This window comes from Planococcus citri, chromosome 1, assembly GCF_950023065.1.
Source record: "Planococcus citri chromosome 1, ihPlaCitr1.1, whole genome shotgun sequence".
NCBI classification, from domain to species: Eukaryota; Metazoa; Arthropoda; class Insecta; order Hemiptera; family Pseudococcidae; genus Planococcus; species Planococcus citri.
Window position 1 is genome coordinate 66020098 of NC_088677.1, and position 16505 is coordinate 66036602.

Sequence of the window (16505 nt, forward strand, 5' to 3'; positions counted from 1 at the left end):
ATAGCTCGCGAGATACTTTAGTTTATTCCCAAGATGACTCATCGTAAAGGAATTTTCGCCGAAATTTATTCCACTACAAGCCAAACTTTTCAAACTTACAAACAAGTATGTTTTTGAGAACCCCTATTTTGACTTTAGTGAGGCAATAAACAAGATGGAAAAAATTTAAAAGACCGATTTTCGTTGTAACCCCGTAGATTAAATTATACGATATAAAACGAAAATGAAAAACAAAACGACAGATCTGCGTAAATTCCTCCGATTTCCGAAGCAGGTTTTTTTTTCAAGGCAATTTGAAAGGAGAAAGATGATGAAATTTTCGAGCAAAATCCCAAAGGTTTTTTTCGCCAAATGTTCACAATGGTAAGTAAGCGAAGAGAAGGCAAAGTTAAATTTCCTTTTACCAAAATTGAACTCGATAAAGTTTATCAGTCGAGCTATCATAAAAATTGCAAAATCGATGTATGGTGGCGTCGTCGTCGTTGATTCGCAATCGCAATGGGATCCAATTTATAAGACGTTATTTTACGCTTTTTTTTCTCCTATTGTAATCTAATTTTCTTTATTTTTCCATAACCTTAGGGGAATAATACGAGGGAAATTATTCAAATGGATTGTTTAAACGATAAATTTAATATTTTTTAAAACGCGTAAAAAATATAATTCCCAAAACACGACGTTGACTTATATTTTTCGATGTTACACGAATAAGCGATACCTTTGAGAATACCGAATAAAAAAAAAAAGTAGCGACAGTATTTTTTTGTCTCGCTACCTTTTTTTTGCTTTCGTTTGAAAAGTTCCAGACCAGACGAGCCGATTAGAATATTAAATTATTCGTAAGGATGGTAAAAGAGGACAAAAAACAAAAGAAAAGTAATAATTCGGAAATAGGAAGACACGAGAAACGACTACCGAATACCTACCTACATTTTTCCTCGTAGAAATTATCTTTTGTTTATTTAAATTAATCTCGCGACATTTCTTCGGATAATTTTATTCTCAGCTAAAAAAAAAAAAAAAATACGCTTGAGATGAAAAAAATTGTAGAAAATTTATTACGCTAGAATCTGTTATCTGTTCTTTATACTTCGTTATACTAAATTTATATTTTTCTCGCTTACAAAATGGGATATTTTTAGATGAAAATTGTACTTTTGGGGCTACTTTTTCGTAGCGAAATAGAATAATATACGAAATCGGTCAATACTCGCGAGAGGAGATTAATCAATACACGGAGTAAAATACGATTAAAATATTATTGAAGAACGTACTCGAGTAATGATAGAGTATTGTTATGAAAACGTATTCGAAGCCAAGTACTGATAAGTTGTTTACATACAACGTAAGGCTTCTTCGATAACAAATATTTAAAACCGATGAACACTCGTACCTACATTCAACAGCATCGAACAGTACGGAATTTTTCGCTCGATTAATTACCGACGAAATGAAAAACAAAAAAGAAGAATCACACATACCTGTAGTTCCGAAAAGTTGGGTCACCAAATCCCAGTAAAATCCTTCTTGCATTTGTTTATCTTGGGCGTGTTGCTGGCAAAGCATGGGCCATAAGTGGGACCGAATGGTGTTATTTATCGGCCAAGAATTCTCTCTGAGCATTTTTTTCACTTCTTGTTTTCGGCCAGCTTGAATTGCTGCGCTTATTTCGTTGATGGTTTTCAACGGAGCTTTCTTACCGCTGGGACTTTCCGGCGGTATGGTTATGGAAGAAATGTCAACGTGAGGTGGAAACACATCGTAGTTATCAGCGGTTGCTTGTCCAGCGACATTCTCCATCATAATCGCCATCGTTTTTCACGCATAAAATAATTACTGTCTTTTACACAACAACTTTACACGCGAGATTTACGTTTTGTCTCGAAACATAAAATGCATAATGTTTTTTTCCTGCAACAAAAATTTAAAAAAAAACACACAGTAATAGATTAGTAAACTGGTTGAAATTTCACGTAAATGGTTAACAATTTGATAATTTTATTAGGTAACCGTTCGAATATCGGTGTAATCTGAATTTTTAGAAAAAAAATTATCAAAAAAACAAACAAGTTGTAATACGTTTAGATTAAATTATTTATTCCGGCACACAAGAACTTCAGACAATTGTTATTGCATAATAAACACTTACGGTTTTCGATACTCGAATACAGTTTTTAGAGTAATTAAAATTTATTAATTGAGTATTCTCGATGTACTTACATTCGAATTAGTTATTGTTCGATTTAAATTTTCAAATTTAAATTACCCGCAAAACGAAATACAAATAAATCGGTCACTAACAGCGAAACTGACAACTTACGATCCTTCTCAAAATTCGCAAAAGAACTGACTAAACTTTTCTTCAATTTCACGGAATGAAAAAGGCTCGGACAAGGAACAATAGAAATACTACGTCACAAGTGACTTCGTGATACAGCAATGCTTCTAAAGAAATCGAAATTTCGAAATATTGCGTTTCAAATTTTTTAGTTTTTTTTTTTTTTTGAAAAATGAAATGAAATGAAAATATGAAAATTGAAAATAATTAATCGTTTTATTTTCCTGAAATTTGAATTTCATTACACATTGGAGAGAAAAAAACTCGAAAGGGTTTTTAAAAACACGGAAAACACGTCTTCAGCTTTAGCCAACAATAAAAATTAAAAAATGATAATAATAAATAATGAATTACATTATTCATAATTATTCATAGTCATAACTCATAGTCATAGATTTTTCATGACAAATTTGAAGTAAATTAGTTTTTGACTAAAAAATTGAAACAAAAAACAAAACTATAAATTGAAAATTGAAACAGAACTGCTACGTTTATTGATTATTGAACCGACTTAAATTTGAATTTTGAATATTGAAATTTTGAAAAGCAATCTACCTAGTACCTACGTAAAATGATTAATTATTGATTATATTATTTTTATTATCTTGCACTGTTCAGTAACTTTAAAAGTACCTACTCAAATTTGAATTGTGTAGATGTCCTTTTTCATGATGTTTTTCGAGAACTGAAATCAACAAAACGAAACTAAGCACTAGCACAAGAATAATTAATTAATTACCTTGTTGATGAATGAGTCTCATTCATTTGTCATTTTTAGGTAGGTAAGCTGTAAATAACTTAATCTCACATTGGTTTGATAGCGAGAAAAAATTCAAAAATGGTGTTTTTACTTCCAAGTGGATATAATATAAAGTGATTTTCAATGAAAATTCTAAAATAATTTGAAACTCCGCGGTAGAAAGGTGACTGTTCAAGTTATGGATCCAAAATTTTTCCAAGTTTTTATCGAATCCTTTTATCTTCCATTTTTCAAAAAAAAAAGTCGAAGACCACCCACCCTAGTCTTCACTTTCACTTCTCAATGAACAAAATGTCTTTTAGTTTTACGCGGATTTTTACAGGTTATTGAGAATTTGGATTTTGGCAGATTTAAAATCCACAAGAATCTGTTAAGATACCTTACCTAGTGAGTTTTGAAAATGGATTTTTGATTTTAGTGAGTTTATACTTGAAGAAAGAAGAGTTTAGGTACCTATTGAAAGTGTGTGATTGGAATCTAAAAAGCTTTTAAAAAATAGATTCAAAATCGTTGAGAATTGGCCACACAAAAATCACCCACAATTACATTTATGAAAGGGCAGCAAAACCCATATGCCAGTTCTGCCTGTCAGAACTTCTATCTGTCCAACAATTACTATTTCACTGCCCCTCCTTACATCAACACAGAGTATCTCTACAAATAAATGAAAGATCCCTATTCATACCAGACAAACCTTCTGAAATCAAAAAATTCTTAGATCTAATAAAAAAACTGAATCTTACGAACTCGATATAAAACCTCATACGATGGGTGTAATAATCATGTAATTCCAAACACCCAAACAAAAAAAAACAGATTTTCGAGAATCCGCGTAAAAAACATACCTACCTAGTCAAATGGCAATGAAATCAACTTTCTCCTAAGTTATGTTTTAGATTTTTCAGAGTAGGTAAAAAAATTGAAGTCAGTACTTACCTTTGAAAATACGTACCTATTAAATATGCGTTTGAATCTGATTTACTGATTTATTTAGGCAGATGTGTTGCTTTAAGTTGTCTAAAATCATTTCTCTATCCTCAACTGAGCTCCTACTTGAAGTGAAAAGTAAAAAATTGAAAATAAAGATAAACTCGTAGAATAATGGAATTGAAAAGAAAAACACTTCGATTATGAAGATTAAATTCACTTCTCATTATTCACCTTGTCACTAATTTACTTAATGAGTGATTTTGGATCACATTTCATTTTTTATTTTTCTTCTCATCTTCATTAATAATGAATTAATGATACTCTTAGCGCAGAACACTGCAGGATTTATGAAAAAATTGAACCCACCTTCCTGAAAAATTTGATTTTGCAACTGCTGTTCTTTCGGCTCAATTTTCATGAATTTCTCTCAATCTTATGAAGCTTCAAAAATTTTTGAACTGTACAAAATGGAATCGGTAGACAAACCCAAAATACACCACTAACCAAAGTTTCATGGGCCGAAATTACTTAGTTTAGCGATTGGCGAATTTTTGAAAATTCAAATTCGAGCCAGATATGAAAAAAAATTAAAATATTACCCAATTGACCAAGAAAGTTGAAATTTGGTTTGTACCTTATTTCCGACATTTCGAGTTGGTTGGTGATGGTTTCAAACCGTTTTATTGGATCCTCCAGCGGATTTTAGGTTTCTCCAGCTTTTGAAAAAACTCTGTAAGTAGGTAGGGTGGAAATGAAATTCACATCACATATAAATTTGGATTTACCACCTTTGTGATTCATTTGATCAATTTTAGGCATATATTTTCAAGATCTTTTTGTGTCGGTTCAAATTTAAAATTTTCTTCAGTAATTACTTCTTTTAGAAAAGAAATGAAAGAATCAAGATCCGCTGAAGGCTTCAAAGCGTTTCGAAACCATCACCAATGGATTCGGGAGGTCGAAAATAGGGTACTAACTATAGAGGCCTGAGGAATAAAAGATTCAAACAATGAAACAAACAAACGAAAAGACCACAAAGTACTAATCACTAAAACTAACCAATTTCTGCTGTCTAGGTAAGTATAGCTCCATTTGGTAAAGTTTTGAATTTAATTTTTTTTCATTTTTGGCCAAAATTTGATTTTTAAAAAATTCGCCAAAAACCGGAAATCGAATTTAGTACCCGAAATCTTGGCTGATGGTGAATTTTAGGGTCCTGCATTGCTCTTTGATTTTCCTTTGTCCGGTTCAAAAACTTCTGTTCTGTATTGGACTGCCGAGGGGGATACTATACTTTCCTTGTTACTGAAAGAAAAATAAAGGAATGATCTATAAGTTGGAACAACAGAACAACACCATTACCTTAGAATTATTTAGAATTTCGAGGGCTTTTCAAGTTTATTTTAGGTAAGTACCAGTTTTGAGTTTTGAGTTGAGTTTTGACTTGACTTTTGAGTTTTGACGAGTTCACCAGTGAGGAAATGTCGAAACATGTAAATATCTAGGTAATCTGGTAATCAAAACTTTCACTTTTCCTTTCCTACGCGACCACAGTGAGGAAAATTGGACAGGGGAAAATGAAAATTATTTTTTAAAAAAAATGAAAAACTGAATGCAAAATTAAGAAGGCTTATATTTTCAAGTTTTCCAGCCATTTTTTCCCATTGTGACTAAAAAATGTGGCACTTTCAAATAATATTAATTCAGATACCTGTAATAATATTCAAACTTGAGAATAATCATCTAATAACACAGTTTTTGAAATTAAAATGTAGGTATTTCAAACAATTCTAATTCTGCTCAAAAATTCAAAATGTCTACGAATTGCACCACTTTCAATTCAATGCCAGCTGACTTCAGTTGTTGAAATTTTTTTGACTTCGTTGTCCAAAATAATCAAAAAAGCTTGAAAATTCTCGATTTTTTCCGAAAACTTTAGAAATAATCGCGATAAAAAGTTGTATTTGCAATGGAGAACAATGCCGAAGAAGATTACGAAGAACTTTTACAACGACACCGAAAAGAAAAAAAGGAGCTACAAGGTAACCTCTGCCGCTAATTGCTCGATCCTGTGTCCTTAATAATTATCGATCGCAGATGAGCTTTTTAGTTGAACTTTCTTACCGTAGGTAAACTTCAAGCATTAAAGAAATCCGCATCGAAAGGAGATAAAAAACGTAAGAAAGAAGTTACCGAAGAGATAGCTCGTTTGGAAGCCGAAACCATTAAAAGACAAGAGGATGAAATTGCTGCATTTAAATCAAAGGTACATTAATATAAATAATATTTTCATCGTTCGTTATAAATTTAGTACCAACTTCACCATGTTGTGTTTGTGCGACAGAACGACATGGACGATAAATCACAAAACGGCGATGATATTTCCGAAGATATGGAAAATTTAGCTATTAACGGAGCTTCGCAGTCGCAAAGAATTAGTAAAGCTCAGAAAAGACGCAATCGTAAAACTACTCAGCTTAAAGATCGCGAATTACGTATTTTAGAGCAAGATCAAACTAATCTGAATGGCGCTCGTCATTTAGAAACGGAAGAAATCAAACGTCTATTAAAGGAGAAAGGTTTAATGATATGTGAAATACCATCGGATGGTAACTGGTGAGTTGAATTTTGCCATAAACATTTAAATTATTATATTGATATTGTGTTTATGAATTTCTTTCTGCGTAGTCTTTATAACGCCATAATTCACCGTGTCAAAGAATTGGACGGTAAAAGTCCCACTTTATTGGAATTACGTTCAAGTACTGCTAGCTTTCTTCGCGAAAATAGAGTAGATTTTCTTCCATATTTAAGCCATCCAGATACCGGAAATATGCTAACCGAGTCCCAGTACAGCGAATACTGTGATCAAGTAGCCGACACCACTGCCTGGGGAGGAGAAATTGAGGTAATTATCATCGGCTTTCGATCACCTATATCTTGAACATTTCAGTAATTTTACTTTCTTCGCTAGCTACGTGCACTTTCCCATGTTTTGAAACGTCCTATCGAAGTTATTCAAGCTAAAGGTCCTGCCGTTGTCGTTGGAAATGAATACGAATCGAATGGATCGTCTGCTGTTACATTAACCTACCACAGACACATGTACGGATTAGGCGAACATTACAATTCGGTAACTCAGTTCAAAGATGAAAATGAAGACGAATTTAGCTGAAATGGAAATAACATTCGATCGCGTACTAGTCACATGAACTGGAAATTTTTATTTATAAATCTTAGAATTTTAATTAATTATTTATTAGGCGTACTGCAATGTTTAAATATTCGATATGAAAGTACCAGTTTGCTTTTTTTTTGCAAATTACGAAATGGCGATAAAGGATTTTAGTTCACGTTACAATAATTATGCAACAATATGTTAACGTTTTATATTGTTAACGGTTTTTGTTACTTATAATGTATTTGTGAATTACGAAATGTTAATTAATTCCGTATTTTTGTTTCGTTTCTTGCATTTTTTTTATCGCGCCACTATTTATTTATTTATTTTTTCAAGAAATATATAAATTTGTAGTTAACGATGAATTATTATTTTTTTGAAACAGAATAAATTACTCGAGACACTTTTAGTAAAATGAAATTGTAATTGACAACAAGTATGTTACAAAATACATACGAAAACATGATTATTTCGTGCTACAAAAAAATAACATTCCCAGTTGCTTGGAAAGCGTTCAAATTCTGGAAGCAATATGACGACGAATTTTTGAATCGATTTTCCATTTGAAAGCAGTATTTCCAACAGGTTATGGGCCCAGGATGCAGTGTCAGCATACTGGACCCATAACCTGCTGAAATACCGACTCATAGTCTCAGCTTCGTGATTGATGCACAAGATTTATTGACAGTTGAACAAAATAAATAATCCCTTAAAAATAAGTACATAGCAATAATTGAACGGTTTTCCCTAATGGATGTCCTTCTGCAAAACTTGATCGTGGTTGTTATTTAGTAAGTGTACTGTAAAATTATTCAAATTCGGATAAGAGAGCCCTCAGAACTCAGGTGCTTTCACTTTGAGGAACCTTACAACTTGACGTGATCCGTGAGACAACCGACGAAGTTATAGAAATTTGATCACAGATGAATTCTTCTAATGAATCACAGTTTGATAAGCCCGCTGGTGGTGTATCACAATAAATTGGATTATTACTTAAATCTAATATACGAAGATTTTTCAAGGCAGGAAAAGAATCGATTGAAGTTATCTTGCAATTTCTCAATTTCAATACCTGAAAGAAACGTTCGTTATTAATTCGTCATTCGTATTTGTAATTTTGTAAAGAAAAAACTCGGAAAAAATAATCAAATCAAATTACTTTGCAAGAAAACAAAACGGATAGTTTTTCGATTAGTCCATCTCCGAGCGGATTATCACTCAAATCAACTTCTTGAAAATGAGTAAAATAATAACTATGGTAAAATGCTGTAAGGGATATGCTCCCAGCAACGAAACTACCACTCCAATCGTTGATTGAGCTCAATTTTCGTTCCATTACTAAGCGACTAACTGCAAAAAACAAAAAAAAAACAAAAATAGATTATTATCAAGATGTTTTAGAAGTAAACTGAAATATTCGAATCATACTTACCGAAATCTGAATAATAATTGGCGCGCAGTTTATCGATGGATTTTAATTTTTCTAACGTGTCAATATCAACTTCCTCGCCGAGTTTTTCTTTAATCAAGTTCATGGCTAGTAACGCCCCTGAAAAAATATACATCTATGATGATCCCTTTTCATATGTATAGTTCAAGATTATCTTCAGCTCACATTTATTCTGAGGTTCGAGTTGAACTAATTGTTTATAAGAGTCTAACTGCTGTTTTAAATAATTTTTCTCCGTATCACTAAGTACAGGTCTAAAGTCAGCGCTTCTGCAGATAATCTTATCTTGGTTGAAATCTACCGAATCTACTTCGTTATCGTTATGAAACAATGTGACTTTATTTTTTTCACTAGGCTTCAGATTGGTCACTTTCTTCACCTATGCAATGAAAAATCAAAAAATTAATCAACATACTCGTACTTGTGTTTTAGGTGAAAATATTCGATAATGAATCGTACTAGTATATTGGAAAATTTATCTTCGTTTAAATATTCCCATTTATCGTTCCCAAAGCCCTGAACAGTAATTCCAGGAGTAGTAGGATGAATAGCGACCCAACACAGAGAATTTGATGCATCAATTCCGGCTTGAATTATTCTCACAGAATTGGTTATATGGCCAAGTAACCAACGATGATAGAACCAAGCACTCTGATCATTGGGGTCGGTATAAACAGCATTTTCGACTAAAGATACCTCTGTAAAATATACGTTTTAATATGATTAAATCTGTTGACTAGGAGTTCTCGAGTTTTACATAATTTCGGCGCCTACCTTGTCGATAGATATCATTTTCAACTAATTTCTCGCGTTCGAAAGCGCAATAAATTCGAGGTATGAGTTTACTTCGGTAATGCCACGCAGAATAGTTCGAAAAATTCGATATCAATTTTTGTTCACTGTAGTTCAACTCCTTAATCAATTCAGCCGAGTGGTGATCTACTACGTATCTTCGATAATCCCAACAATGAACTGGAAAACATCCGTACATTAATTTTCAATAAATGGATCTACAAATCAGTGTATCAATACTTACAATTTCTCTCATCCAGCTCCAAATATTTCGTACAAAGTTGCAATTCACGTTCCCAATTAGGTTTTTCAGCGTATTGATCTAAAACCCAACATCTGTGATGCCAAGCACAATATGATTTTGGATTAACTCGAAGTCCGGTTTCGGTTAATTTTAATTCTTTCTCAACTACTGCATTTATATCTTCTATGGTACTGTAGGAAAACTTTGGATTAGAATTTCATTCAAGGTGATCGTAGCTTATGCAGCAAGCAACGTACTCTTTCATCTTTAGCAAGGATTCACGACGTATGTTCCATAATGTAGCCACATCCGGATTCATAGCTACAACTTCGGCAGTCAATGTCAACATTTCTTCATCTAATTGTTGCTCTTTTCTCTAAAAATATGTATAATTATGTTATTGAAATTCGACGAATTTATAGATAATTTTCTCATTGATTATACCTTGGCAAATATTTTCTCCATTTGAGATTTGTAATATTTCGCTTTTTCTTGCTCTTTTTTCTTGGTGATGGCCTGCATTTCAGCAGTGGTTCGTACCTTGAGTCGACCGTGCTGTAGAATAAAGTAAGTATTTAGCATATCTTTACGAATGTCTAAAATTAGATAATAGAAATTTACCATTTTGATGATGTTGATTAGTTCTTCGATCACTGAATACTGACAACAAAATAGAAACAATTTGTGTGGAATGTAGCTGCTGCGATGAATGTAAAATGATCCCTCGTTCTTTACTTATAACATAGGAAGTGATCAGCACAAAAATTGACTAAATTTTAAACCAAAAACTTCAATATTTCATCATTCCGTCGACCGTATATAATGGACGAATAATTCAACGGTGAAAAAATGACAAAATGTGACGGCTAGATTTTGGATGCAGAATCCTGGAAACCTTCTGCTCATGCGCCAAACAAGACGCTTACGGTGCTGGTGGAGAGAGAGACGGTTTACTCGTTGAACATGGGCTGAACCAGGGAACCGTCTCTCTCTCCACCAGTGCCGTAAGCATCATGTTTGGCGCATGTGCAGAACGTTTCCAGGATTCTGCATCCAAAATGTGGCCGTCATTTCCTGCGATTTGAATTATTCGTCCATTATATACGGTCGACGCATCATTCAGAAAAATTTCTGGGACTGGATGATTGATAAGAAATGTCTCGAAGAGAGCATAGATAGCGTTACTATACCCTAGTCTTAAGTTATGTACATAACGTTTTTTATACGTTTTTTAGTTGAAATAAAACCGTTAAAATGTTCGCGTATTTATTCATTTATTTTCGCCGTTTTCGATAATTAATTCATCAATTTGCTCGTGTGATTGTTCTCGCACGACATGGTAGCAGAGAATCACGATCCGCTTAATTCAAAGTCGCATTTTTAATTGTTTTTTTATTTAAAAAACAAGTTCGCTTTCACACGCTCACTGCACGTGGCAAAATCGCTATTCGCAATTCGCAAATCGCTGTTCGCTAATCGCTTTCGCTTTAAAATTCAAATGGATGCAAAGGCACAAGAATTTGAAATGTGGCTGAAAAGCCTAAACGAATCCACCGATCTTGTGTTCACGCAAATCAACGCATCACCAGTCGATACCAACTCGCTTCAAATGGCATTCGAGCAACTCACCGTCGATCTAGAAGAGGTAGAAAATTGCCGTGTTACTTCTACTAGAAGTAAAGATAAACCAACTTATAATTTCGCTGATGCTATGCCGTCGATAATTCGAGCTAAACGAGTAATTCCAACAGTTAAACGAATCTTGATGGATGCTGGACGATCAACTGGCGATACCAAACCGCCAAAATCATCTAACGATTATTCTCGACGCATACCTGAAATGGAAATCACCCCCTTTTCCGGTGATATAACACTGTACTCCAGTTTCATTAAATCATTCCACTTGAAATACGACGAACTCCCGATTCCAAAGTCAGAAAAGTTACAACACCTAAAAAGGCACTGTTTAGGTGAACCGCTTAAAATCATCGAGACCCTCGATCTAACCGATAGTAATTATGATCTAGCGCTTAACGAATTAGACATACAATACCACGACAAAGAGGAAGTTATCGGCGCACTCTACGCTAAATTGGAAAACTTACCGAAAGCTACAAACACGAATGCAAGTTTACGTTCAACTTACTATGATATTGAAGGTTTGCTCACAGCTCTCGAATCCCATGGTCAAAACCTCGATCTGTTCCCGCCATTGAAAGATAAAATTTATTTCAAATATCCGAATTGGTTAGTTCATCAGGTTTGCGGAAAGACCAAACCAACAATTAAAGATTTCCAGAGAGAAATCGGATTACATGTAAAACTACGTTGTGGGCTTCAGGCAGCTGCAACTGCGCAGGGTTTGTCTCCATCAACAAAACCGCACTCGACTACCGCAGCTTTAGTTACTTCGAACGCAACATCGAAAGCATACAATAATAAAAACGCTGAAAAAACAGAAAAACCGAAGTCGCCACCGTATTGTGTATATTGCAATCAACAGCATTACTCGGCCGAATGCACCGTACATACCACAGTCACAGCACGTCGATCTTTATTAAAAAATCGCTGTCATATTTGCCTGAATAAAAATCACACGAAGGCGCAATGTAATCGCAATACAACGTGTTATTATTGCAAACAGGTGAAAAGCCATCACTCTTCGTTGTGTCTTCGCCAGTTCCCAGAAATGCCACTCGAAAAACCTGAACAAAAAGATGGTTCTGGTAAGCCAGAAGAGAAACCTGACAACGGAACACCACACACACGCATGAATTCCTTTATTCAGACGCATCAAGGTGCTCATTGCACTGCAATATTGACAATAATAAATCCGAAAAACAACCGTCGCTATCAAATACGAACACTATTCGATAATGGAAGTAATGAAACGTATATTTCCGAGAAAGCTGCACGTCGCATCGGTTTAGAATTATCAAAATTCAAGTCGATTCCAATTAATGTTTTTCATCACGAATCACCTGTTACGTTTTCATCCGCCACCACCTCGTTTATCGTGACAAATAACGCCGATTTTCATCTTAATATAGTCGCAGATACAGCTCCCAACTTACCTCAATTTGTTCAATTATTCAATATCGATGAATTCAAACGAATGAATACAGAATACCAAGATAAACAATTTGTCAACCAAGGGGAAAAGTACCCTGTCGAATTGCTGTTGGGAAGCGATTACTTTTACGATTTTCTACAACCTGAAACGAAAATTACAGTCGCTGATGGATTACACATGTGCAAAACGCCATTTGGGTTTATTTTGGTTGGTCGTCAGCACGATCAAAAACGCAACAACAAGTCAATACTGTTTCAAATGTCACCAGTTCGAGCTGTAAAAGAACTTTGCGATCTCGAATCCATTGGGATAAAAGATATGCCGCTTACGAGTATTCAAGAAGAAGAAAACGCATTAAAACAATTCTACGATAATATTCAACTCGTAAATAATCGTTATCAGATTCGTTTCCCATGGAGACAATATCCACCACCGTTGGAAGACAATTTTGGCTTAGCAATTGGTCGTTTACGGTCGTTACAAAACAAATTTACTCCTGAATCGTTCAACGAATACAACGCTAATATACAGAAACACTTAGATGCCGGTTACGTTGAAGAAGTCACTGGTATTGATATGAAAACAACGCAAACGTACTATTTACCTCATCACGCCGTTTTCACACCTGATAAATCTACGACGCAAAGAATTGTATTCGATGGATCGGCGAAATCAAAAAACAAACAGAGTATCAATGACGCAATTTACAAAGGTACGAATTTACTTAGTCATGGATGTGAAATTTTAATTCGATTTCGTCTGTACCGCATTGTTATATTGAGTGATATCGAAAAAGCCTTTCATCAGTTGATTATACACGCACTTGATCGAGATTTTGTCAGATTTCTATGGCTACACGATTATAAACTTCCTGCAAGTGGAAAAAACCTTCGAATACTGCGATTCCTCTGCGTAGTATTTGGTATCATCGCTAGTCCGTTTCTCCTCAACGCAACAGTCCGTTATCACCTGAAAAATAACAAAAACGAGTTCACAGAACAAATGGAACGAGATAGATACGTAGATAATTTCATCACTGGGTATAAATCAGCTGAGATTGCCAAAAAATATTATCATTTTGCCGTCGAAGTATTTAAACGATGCTCAATGAATTTACGTCAATGGTCAACAAACGATAATCAACTTCGCGATGTATTCACTCAACCGGAAAAATCAGCATCAATTTCGGTACTTGGTTTAGTGTGGAACCAATACGAAGACGTTTTTCATCTGAAACAAATTAAAATACCTGAAGTTATCACTTTACGCACTGTTTTGAGTACTGTCGCTCAATTTTTCGATCCCTGTGGTTACTGGACACCAATATCGATCAAGGCGAAGATATTCTTACGCGAACTCCATTCCACTTACAACTGGGACGATAAATTATCCGAAGACCATTGTAATGAATGTAATTTGATATTCACCGAACTTCAAACTGCAGCAAAACAAACAATGCCGCGTTATCAGAACGTTTCACACGATAGTGATAAGAATCACTACTGTTTACATGTATTTGTCGATGCTTCGGCCAAAGCTTGTGCATGTGTTGTGTATTTATCATGCAAAACCGAAGAAAATATCACGTCACATTTGCTGTTTTCAAGAACGAAGTTGGCTAAACTTACTGATATTCCAAAGTTGGAATTAATCGCAGCTTACATGGGTATGAAAGCTTTACAATTCGTACGCGACTCACTACCGTTCAAAATCGATACTCAAGTACTTTGGTCCGATTCCAAATGCGTTCTCACTTGGATACTTACAAGTAAAATACTTCCTGTTTTTATTCAACGCCGAATTGATGAAATACGCAACATTCCGAACGTTATCAAAAATTTCATTCCTGGAAAAGAAAATCCAGCCGATATACCAACCAGGGGAATGTTAGTTGACGAATTGTTGAACTCTTGTTGGTTTAATGGTCCAACTGACTGGTTAAAACGATCAAACGACTGTACAACTTTACCATTCGAACTTACACCTGAGCTAGATGTGATTACGATCGAAGAACCAAGGACTGTACTTACCACTAACACTGACGCAACGCCGCCGCTTTACGTTTATCCGTTCGATATAAATCCAGCAGATTTCGAGTCATATTCGCATTTACTTCGATATACGTCATACTTCGTGAAATTTATCGCCAATAATACACGTTTGCCAAAAAACATCTTTCCAAATGGAGGTTCATTATATAGCGTTCGAAATCTATGGTTGAAATTTGAACAGCAACGTTGTTATCAAGATTTACTCACCTGTTTACGTACGAAAAAGCCGCATCCGCTCATTACGAAATATAACGCTTACCTGGATGAAAAAACTGGGTTGATTAGATGCTCAGGACGTTTCAAATATGCGCCACTGTCAATGAAGGAAAAATGTCCGATCCTGTTGCCAAAAATGAAAGACTCACGGTTCGTTCTTTTATTGTTTAAATTTCACCATGAATCAGCGTTCCATGCCGGCACAAATTTTGTTTTAAATTCGCTTCGACGTACGTATTGGTTACCTGATGGTCGTCGCTCGGTTTACAACGCCATTCAACAATGCAAAAAGTGTAAACGTTTCACTACTCGACCTTACGTACAGCCGCAGATATCCGACTTACCCGAATTTCGCCTACAAGCATTCGAATCGCCATTTACCAACGTTGGAATTGACACATTTGGTCCTCTTTATGTCAATAAAGAAAAACGCTACGTTTTACTTGCAACGGATCTCGTAATTCGAGGTATTGACGCAGAATTGCTTCTCAATATGTCCACAGAGGAGATCTGTTTGGGACTTCGCCGTATTATTGCTCGCCATTCGACACCGAAGCTGATATTATCAGATAATGCGCCACAATTCAAAGCTGTGAAGCAAGCATTCGATATCATCTTTACCCATGAATGGTCATGGAAATTCATCCCAGCCCATTCCCCATGGATGGGTGGTGTTTATGAAAGGATGGTCGCATTAATGAAGAATTCGTTGCTGAAAACGTTCCATAACGTTGCATTATCCGAATCGTTGCTACGTACAGCATTAGCTGAAATAGCTGCCACTTTGAATGATCGTCCGCTAACCTACGTTGTTAAGAACGATCTAGACGAGATAATAACGCCGAATCACTTTTTGAAATCATATTTCACCGTCAACGATATACCAGAGCAAGCTGAAGCAAACGCAACGCCAGCCGCAGCGCATACGATCAAGCTCTTTAAACAGAGCAATGAAATAACTAATCGATTTTGGGCTGTTTGGAGAACAGCTTACCTGCAACATCTTCGAGAACGGGGATTTTCACCGAATGCAAAATTCCCAAAAGCCACTACGAAACAGCCGCCAAGCGTAGGTGACGTTGTCATTATCGTAGACGCGTTACGTAAACGAAACAACTGGTCCCTAGCTAGAATCGTCGAACTTGTATACAGCCAAGATAACGAAGTCCGAAGCGCCAAACTCCGTACAAAAAATGGAGTAATTATTCGTCCGATCAGTGATCTCTGTCCTGTTGAATTAGCTGCAGCGCAGATTCCTGATTCCGAACCGCAGCCAACATCAGACGACGTAGATAATGACGAAGTGCCGCCGGAAGAGAATATTACTCCACCGGAAGCGGCCATAAACGAATTCGATGAACCGAAGGATGATTGGGACGATCCCATCATCACCGTAGAGGAAATCTCCGACGACAACGACGACTAGAATTTATTATTTAGTCGTAATAATTAATTTAAATCGTTTTCACG

The 16505-nt window shown here is 35.3% G+C and overlaps 4 protein-coding genes across 10 annotated transcripts in view; 2 read left to right on the forward strand and 2 right to left on the reverse strand.

The window, feature by feature from the left end:
* sky (GTPase-activating protein skywalker) overlaps nucleotides 1-2370 on the reverse strand; it is a 121178-nt gene extending 118808 nt beyond the window's left edge. For all 7 annotated transcript variants that reach the window (XM_065347165.1, XM_065347167.1, XM_065347168.1 and 4 more), the window contains exons 1-2: nucleotides 2221-2370; nucleotides 1482-1911 (exon numbers count right to left, since the gene is read on the reverse strand). In XM_065347165.1, the coding sequence (XP_065203237.1) occupies nucleotides 1482-1812 (331 nt within the window). In that variant the 5' untranslated portion in view covers nucleotides 1813-1911; nucleotides 2221-2370. The remainder of the gene's footprint in view (nucleotides 1-1481; nucleotides 1912-2220) is intronic.
* Nucleotides 2371-5888: 3518 nt separating this feature from the next.
* Nucleotides 5889-7567, forward strand: LOC135833390 (deubiquitinase OTUD6B). Its single transcript, XM_065347173.1, has 5 exons — nucleotides 5889-6070; nucleotides 6158-6294; nucleotides 6373-6644; nucleotides 6717-6936; nucleotides 7003-7567. The coding sequence occupies exons 1-5, from the start codon at nucleotides 5998-6000 to the stop codon at nucleotides 7201-7203; spliced, it is 903 nt and encodes a 300-aa protein (XP_065203245.1). The 5' UTR covers nucleotides 5889-5997; the 3' UTR covers nucleotides 7204-7567.
* Nucleotides 7568-7613: 46 nt separating this feature from the next.
* RabGGTa (Rab geranylgeranyltransferase subunit alpha) lies at nucleotides 7614-10682 on the reverse strand. The gene is made up of 10 exons (XM_065347171.1): nucleotides 10317-10682; nucleotides 10140-10250; nucleotides 9953-10071; nucleotides 9696-9886; nucleotides 9434-9631; nucleotides 9119-9357; nucleotides 8825-9038; nucleotides 8642-8758; nucleotides 8369-8559; nucleotides 7614-8281 (listed from the first exon to the last, which is right to left on the reverse strand). Exons 1-10 carry the CDS (start codon nucleotides 10317-10319, stop codon nucleotides 8051-8053), a joined length of 1614 nt encoding a protein of 537 aa, XP_065203243.1. The 5' UTR covers nucleotides 10320-10682; the 3' UTR covers nucleotides 7614-8050.
* Nucleotides 10683-11220: 538 nt separating this feature from the next.
* On the forward strand, nucleotides 11221-16461 carry LOC135836015 (uncharacterized). The gene has a single exon (XM_065350575.1). The coding sequence runs from the start codon at nucleotides 11221-11223 to the stop codon at nucleotides 16459-16461; it is 5241 nt and encodes a 1746-aa protein (XP_065206647.1).
* The last annotated feature ends 44 nt before the right edge of the window (nucleotides 16462-16505 follow it).